Here is an 8,584-nt window from a genome sequence, read left to right as displayed (position 1 = left end):
AATCTGGTAAATACGTACCCTATTATTATAAATCTACCCTCGGCGTCTAATAGGTAATGGCGGAATACGAGAATGTAGACGCGATTTAGAGTATTGCATTTCTTTGTTTTTCGAATTATGTTATCAGATTATTTATTACCTTTGGAGGAAATCTTCATAGTGTTTCAGGCGATAAAAAAAACTATTGAAAGATTTTTGAAGCACTAGCTCGTATTGAGCCTTTACAAAAGATATATCCGTACCTGCCATTTCTGGCACCAAGCAGTAATGTGAGCATTACTGCGTTCCAGTTTTGAAGGGTAAGGGTGCTAGTGAAATTAGAGGCACATGAGACTTGTCAACTTTGTCTCAGGGTGACAAGCCAAGTGGCAGTGTCCCTCATTGTTGCGATTTAAGGCTCTGAGTGGCACCGCAACTGTTATGTAGAGGCGTGTCGCTTACCACCAGGCGCACGACTTGTTCATCCTGTCACTTGGTATCATAATAAAAAAATATTCTTACATTTTTTTGGGTTACTTCAGTTTAAGTAAAAGCTGTTACTTTTTAGTGAATTTACCTTTATTCTTGTGATAACATTCTGAAGAATTTATGTTACACTCCTAAACACATAATTCGAGCCACCTATTTGCATTGTAATTCTTAAAGGGCTAAATATATTATTATTATTATATAAGGGAAAAATATTGTACGGATTGCCCGAGGATGCTGGTTCGAATCCAAGTGGATCTAATGAATTTTTCTTAGCGTTCCTATCTTTGTTATAATAATTATAATAAACTAGTGAAGTCATTTCATAAAAAAAAATAATATAATGGTAGTAAAACATCGTGACATTCAATAAACTTAAAAAAAATGGAAAATAATCTCAATACAGAGTACCTCCATCACCTGATGGAAAGTGATGATAAGATCGACGATGGAGCATGCATGCCTAAATAATGCCTATTCACTCTCACCTTCACAACACCCAAGTTTTATAACGGGATTCAGGGAATAAATCTGCAGGCAAGGAATTCCTCTCCGTATAAATGTGGAAGCTATACACGTCGTACAAATCTTTGGAATATCTACAACATAGGGGTGGAACCCCAGCCTACGTCTAGTCCCCTGATGGTGGAAACGAGAAGACCAAATTAATCATGCCATTCCTTCGCACATGCTCCGTGATATGTCCTGTAAAATACCGATAAGCAGGCAACACTAAAAATACCTTGGTATTCAATTTTTAAGGTGTATTTAATTGGTAGTAGTTAAGAGTGGTCCCATCGACAATTTAAAAAAAACTTAATATGGCGTACGTAAAGCAGAAATCATGTCTTAAAAATAAATTTAGCTGATTATTTACTACTATATTTGAAATAAACCAACGGTTTGTTTGAAAAAAACAAAATATACGCGATTTAAATCCGGAAAAATAGTTTTATTTCCTATATGTAACAATCGCGAAAACCTAAAAACTCGATAGATAAACCAAAATGTATTTATTTCTTCAATATTTTTCCATTCTGTTTTAATATTAATACAGTAATATTAATAAAGAAAGGTAGTTTTTAAGATTAATAGTAGCTAATTAATATAATTGAGTTGGAAAATTCTCACTCTTAATTTCCCTAGTAATAGTTATAATATCGACTAATTAAGACCATTCTACAACCGGTACTTATATTTATAATTAAGCAGTATTAAATCAAAACAAACGATGAGAAAAAACTTCATGACAACAATCGGTAATTAATGCGAAAATGAACTTAAAGTCGTTTACCGGGAGATGTTTTTATTGGATCTTTGTAATGGGGAGTGCTCAGAAGAACTTTTCGAACTGGTGCTACCGTCTCGTTTCCACCATCGCACCGCCCGCCAAAGAAGTAGAGCCCATCCCCACATCATAGATGCCTGACATTGTAAGACCACGCGGGCGTGACATTCGTTCGCAAGATGTGGAATGATCTTTCTCCTGAAGTATTTCCTTTGTGCGACGACATGGTGTTCTTCAAAAAACGTGTCAAGAGGGCTCTCAAAGGCTGGCAACGCATAGACAGCTCATCTAACGTTGCAGATGTCCATGGGCGGCGATGACCACCTCTCGTCAAGTGGCTCGTCTGCTTGTTTGCCTCCTACTGTACATAAAAAAAGTAAACGTAACAAAATTGTCATCATCGTGCAATTTCATAATAACGTCCAATTATTGACGTAACCTAACATAACTTAATAATGCATCCAAAAGTTAATCCAATTTATTATTCGTCATATTTATTTTATGCAGTAGAGCTCTTAAAAGCCATTGGTTGGTAGGCGCAAACAAAAAACAGCGTAACGAGAAAAGTTAGAAGAACCTGCTATACCGGGCTCAAGTAAAGTGAACTGCTTTTCTTCGACTTAAATTTTGTATCAGTTTGTTTACTATCTACACCACAGACCACATAAATATTAGTTCTACACATTTAGTGTTATATGGAGTTATGTTAGAATTGTGCGACACGCTTCCGAACATAAATAAAACATTCAATTTGCGTATTTGAATAAAATAAATTAAAAATCTTACAAATATGGTCAATGTCTCTACTATTGGTAAACTGTATTATGTAATACTTATGCTTTGAGATTTAAAAACAACCTTGGTTTAATCTTGTATATGTACTATAATTATAACATTCGTTTTTATATAATTTCACCCATATTCTCAAAAACAATAAGCTTACGATATGATAAAGTAAATACGTGTTCTTCGAAAGTTTCTTACCTTAGCACAAACAGTAGAATTCCATAATTAAGTAAACGGCGCGTGAGTCGGAAAAACTTGTATTAAAGACTTCTGAGGAGAAAAACATTGCACTGTAATGTACATTTGTTGATTATCCATCGTCTAGAGTACGCAGATTTAACTATGCTGTTTTACTTTCATTATTATGTTTTATTATTTCGAATGTCGTTCACTGCAGCACTCCAAAAAGTTAAAATTTGTCGCAACGTCTTAATGTTTGCTGTAAAGTTGTAATTTCAGGTTAGTCGCTATTTTTATTTGTGCAAATTTCGCCACCTGACGTGAGCTTGTATATCTCCTCACCGAGAGTAGTACACATATTCTGGCGTCTGCGGACAATGGCGGCCACTCGCACACCGGCGAAAATGAAAATTTTTCTCAGTCGCGCCTTAATTGAATTCGCTTTAAGCTCATTTTTAATTTATTTGCATTCGCTCACCCACTTTGATGTCGGCACATGCTCCCGGGCTTTTTAGATAAATAACCAATTATCTCGATTCGATTTAATCCCCGTCGGCTACGGCGATCTGGAATTTAAAACACGCATAGCGAGCTCTTAATTGGCATTTTATATTTAAGTAAGACTGCTGAAAATATATTTTATTATATTTGCGAACGCACGTTCGTCTAATAATAAGTAAAAGTATCAAACCTTGAGTAAATAAATTTTAAGGGCAATTATAAGAACTTATTGAGGACTGTATAGGTATCTGAGTATTAACTAAAACGTAAATATCAGCTGGATCTTTGAGGGAGGTCTGACTTCAGAAGTGCCGAAACACGTTAACAGTTCTATTAGCAAATCTTACCTTAATACGTGCAAAACTAAATCGCAAGATCTGAGAAGCACTGTCATTGCGCCCGTCTCTCTGTGATATAAGTTGACAAGTCCCATGTGCCTGTTATGTCACCAGCACTCTTACCCTTCAAAACCGAAACACAGTAATGCTGACATTACTGCTTGGCGGCAGAAATAGGTAAGGTGGCATCTACTACCCTGAACGAACTCGTTCACAAGGAGCTCTACTGCAACTAAATCTATCTACCTCCTTTGAACATTCATTCATTCGTTCATTAATCAATTCTAGTTAAAAGTGAAGTAATCAATAAACGTTCGTAATCATTTGCAAAGATAAACAGAAACGTTTCATCAAAATTAGTCGTGATTGTGAAAGTGAATGTAAATATGTGGAGATTCGTAGGGCGTGATCACATCACGCTTAATAGGCTAAGCGATTACGTCGACGCTGGGCGCGCCGTCGCCGCTAACCCAATTTACGCAAAACGACCTAGTAAACACACACTGATTCCGCTCTGATTTAAGTTTGCTTGTACATCCAAATCGAAAACTGTTTATATGACATCTACTACACGCAAAATACTAACGCTACTAAGTCGATATAAACCCACTATACAATTTTATGACATCTATAACATAAGTTGAACGATCTTTGCGCACTTCATCAGGATCAGTTTCAATCCTGTGCACAAACAGCCTAAATTATTGCGTAATATAATTTTTAATTTTTTCGAAGAATTCGTAATATAGGTACACAAAACTAAGTAAAATACGCTAATTTTACACTAATTTACATCGTCAATGAAAGATTGCAATGTTCAGTATGAGCTTTAAGGCCATTTTGAAAACTCGCGTAGTTTTTACTGCTTGCTATACATGGATTTTCCTATCCAATTTGCCCTGAAGCTGCCTTTATGTTATCTTTAATTCCTTTTAGTTGATATCTTCGTTGCTATCATCTGTGCAGTCCTGTAATACTGCATTGCACTGTGTCATTAAACAGCTATTAAATTTTGTTCGAATTATATAAAATGGATTGTTCGTTTTAGAAATTTACAATAGATATTTCTGGGAAGGGAAAATATTTTTAATTATACTAGACAGACATCTACTCCGAAATTTGATTAGAAAGTTACGGGAAAGTTCGACGTTTCTTGGGTAAAACAATAAAGGCACACAATTAGAAGCATTCAAGAAACTTATTTAAACTTACCTATTCTAAATGTTGCCTTGTAATATTAGCAGTCAATTTCAGTACTGTTTTATCGAAAGAAACCTCGCAAAATATTATTTTGATATGACCTCTAACGTTGCTTATAATATATTTTGAATTTTGTCTACTCTTAACTACGAAGACATTATCACATATATCCAGTAATTAATAGTCATTGTTTTGCCACAGCGGTGTGGAGGCCGGGCGTGCCGACGACGCCCCCGCCTGCGCCGGCGGCGCCTACGCCGATCCCGGGTGCCCCCCCGCCGCCGCCACCACCGCCCCCAATTTGGAGCCCCAGCAGCGGTGGTCCGTCGCCACAAGCACCTCGCAAGAGTTTCCGACCTGTGCACTTCGAAGAATCGCCACCCGCCCGCCGTAAATTTGCGGTAATGCTTTTTCATCAGTTGAATATTACTTTACTGTCGCCTTATCGTTTTCAACAATTCGTGACTGCTCTGCATGTGGCCATGTAAACTAATCAAGGAACAACTTTCATATGTGCATAAGTATACTCTTTGGTTTAACTCTAATCGTTGTAATTAGTTTTTACGTCCACAGAAACTTTGTGCCAAACATGAGCTTAATACAAGTTATGGTGCTAGGGATCTAAATAAAATTCCAATCGTAGAGTAAACTATAGGTACATCTGCAACAACGGTCTGACAGAAAGGTGAATCATTATAAGAAAATCTATAAATCACCTGTGTTTTTCTGATATTTTATATTCATTTATATTTTAATATATATTATAATTTATCTCTTTAACTTACAAAGGAGTTTATAATGCCTACCCGTAACGGTAAGAATAATTGAATTTTATGACGACAAGACTGAAGACTCTTAACTAACAAAGTAATATCAAAGGAAAAACTCTTAAAGTTTGATAGAATCCACAAGAAATATCGAAAACGACCTCAAAATTTGGTTTCTGTATTAATATTTTCAATAACTTTACGTAATTTGCTTAAAATATTTTGTAAGCACTGGTGCTTACAAAATATTTTAAGGAAATTACGTACTAATCTGGATTAGTAGTGGGATATTAAAGGATCTCTATCCAGGGTGTTACTAAAACGTTCGAACATATCTATCTAATTGTGCTTTGAAATTCGCAAAACTAAAACTTTGTTATCATCGAAATTCCGTATTGATTTTCTCTCTCTAGTCGTTACCTAATATCTGAGGGTCGTGGCCAGGTTTGTCTATCTATTTATCTACTTTCGAAACGGATGATCTACCAGATTTACCTGCGCCGGCAGCACTAGAGCTCCTTGTAAAATATTTGGTCCACGGAAGTACCTACTGCCACCTTACCTATGTCTGCCGCCAAACAATGATGTTAGCATTACTGCGTTCCGATTTAGAAGGGTACGGGTCCTGGTGAAATTACAGGCACATGGGACTTGTCAACTTACGTGTTAGGGTGACGAGCGCAGTGGCAGTGCCCCTCAGCTCTGAGTGGCACTGCAACAATTATGGACAGGCGTGCAGCTTACCATCAGGCGCACGCCTCATGCCGTCGATCTGGCTATAAAACATCTATAAAAACAGCCGTGTTGAAGCAACAAACGCTGGTTATATATCGAATCTAGTCAGATCGAAGGAATTATTGTTTGTTCGATCTTTGTATCAATAATAATAACAATAGTGGAGTATTTTCATAAAAAAGTTATGGGAGTAAAACATCATGATGTTCAATAAAAATAAAAATAAATCTCTAATAATTTGAAAAAAGCACTATAATCCCTTTACAATTACAACAAAAAATTATACATCAACTTGTCCTATTCAAAAATTTCCAGAGCGCCGAGCAGAACGGTGTTACCAGTGGATCAGAAAGCGAGAGTCGCCTTCGAACTTCGTTCAGTGCCCCTGCATCAGGGTTGAACTCCTTGGGTGGGTCGAGCAGCCGCCTTCCACGAGCGCAAAATCCTACTGTTACTCTGCTGCAAAAGGCACGGGGTAAGTCAATATTATAAACTTATTCGCTTTTCTTGCTCAGTACCACATCCTTGTAAATATTTAATTTCGCCTTTATCTCACTCTTCAATCTATCAAATTCTTATTTGAATTTTGCCAGTGAATTCAACTCCGCGCGAAGAACCTCACCCGTAAATAATATAATCAAAAAAATTCCCCATTGATTCAAAGACTCGATTTCTGTTCAAAAAGTATTCCTGCAAAGTTCGTTTGAATTTTAAATAAAGCTTCCGCTTATTGCATTTCACAAAGGTTACGTCACGGGAATACTTACTAGAAAATCCACAAAATTTCAAACGCAAAGTCTACTTTTGCACGTTAGAGAATTCGAGGAATTCGTGGCCTTTTGCTGCCTCCTACTTAGCTGCCTAATGAATGTTAAAGTGAAATTCCGTCACTTGAGTTCACCTTTGCTGAATCTTAATTTACGTCCACATTACGTTTGTTTAGCATTCATAACGCAAGTCTCAAGAGCTACTTAATCGCTTGCGGCGGCCTACATCACAGAATCGTGTTTTCACATATCTCCGTCATCATCGTTAATGAGATAACTTTAACTGGCACTAACGCGAACTGCCATTAGCTTGTGTTAATGATAACCAATACTGCCTCTCATGGCAATATCCAATTTGCTTACTCCTAGAAATGATCATTTCTTCTTAACGTGAGAACCTTGTTTCCGAACGAGGAAAATTGGGGGCCAAGTTGGTAATTTATTCAGTGGGCACACTTCCAGAATGACGGCTAATTGCCGACAAACATCCATTAATTGGTTTAGATATCTAAGCTCTTGACAAGTTACAAAGCCTCTACGAAATGTTGAAAAACCATAAATTGCCTTACTTTTCAGTCTCTTGGTGTTTATGTTGCTTTACAACAACAATAATTAAAGAGCTTTTGATTTGATTGTTTAGGTGCTCTTCGGTAGTAGTTTAGGTATTGAGTAGCTGTAGGTACTTTTCAGTGAAACGCTGATGGTGAAAGTTTTAACCAAAATGCTTATATCAGTCTAAAAGCGCTGAACAGTATACTAAAAGCGCTGAATAACAATCAACCAATAAGAGGGTTACTGTAAGAACAAAACAAATGTATTGCTATCTCGCTAGTACAAAAATACAGCCCGTGGACTTGCCGCGCGGAACAAAATTACCATCTCGGCGAGCAGACGTGACGTATGCTGCTACAATCAGTTAAGAATTACTATTTAAAACGAAAAGTTTCAACTTTCCATAAATTTTTCTTTGTCGAGTTCATCAAATTCAAACACAATAAAAAGGAGCAGAGGAAAAATTCCTAATCTTCGATTTGATTTTAGAGGTATAAATCCACTTTACAGTTAAAAATAAAATATTGTACGAGTAACTACACGATATATTCAAGCACAGACGTTAATCAGAAACATAAAACATTATAGTTTCCTCGATAGATAAAAATCACGAAAACATATCTAATTTTCACATTTTTTCGATTTATCCTCGAAATGCTACCGGTTATTAGGACAAAAATTAGATAATTAATTATATTTATGTCGTTACGTATTTTTTTAATCCCTTTAGATTTAGAGTTATTCCGCTAAAACAAATTTGGCACTTACGACATTTTTAACGATCTTCGTTCTTATGCCGATGATTTTTCAATCCTATTTCTGATGAAATCAAAATACGTAAGTTCTAAGTGCGCTTATGCATGAAAATAATATTTTTTATTTTACCGTTCAACATAGGTAAGTAATTCACAAACTTACCTTCGACAATTAGCCATCAATATTGATAATTTACTATGACGATTAAACAGCTCAGCCGCAAATTCTGGCAATGACCTCTCGTCT

The 8,584-nt window shown here is 36.3% G+C and overlaps 1 protein-coding gene across 1 annotated transcript in view; it reads left to right on the top strand.

Moving 5' to 3' along the window:
- The window catches only part of LOC113232031, a 215,945-nt gene that overhangs the window by 165,263 nt on the left and 42,098 nt on the right, over positions 1-8,584 (top strand). The window contains exons 9-10 of the mRNA XM_026466655.1: positions 4,963-5,162; positions 6,579-6,738. Coding sequence (XP_026322440.1) covers positions 4,963-5,162; positions 6,579-6,738 — 360 coding nt within the window. The remainder of the gene's footprint in view (positions 1-4,962; positions 5,163-6,578; positions 6,739-8,584) is intronic.

Source organism: Hyposmocoma kahamanoa, unplaced genomic scaffold (genome assembly GCF_003589595.1).
Source record: "Hyposmocoma kahamanoa isolate Upper Pololo Valley unplaced genomic scaffold, ASM358959v1 66, whole genome shotgun sequence".
Lineage (NCBI taxonomy): Eukaryota > Metazoa > Arthropoda > Insecta > Lepidoptera > Cosmopterigidae > Hyposmocoma > Hyposmocoma kahamanoa.
The sequence above is the reverse complement of the archived record's forward strand: the minus strand, read 5'-3'. Positions and strand labels throughout refer to the sequence as shown.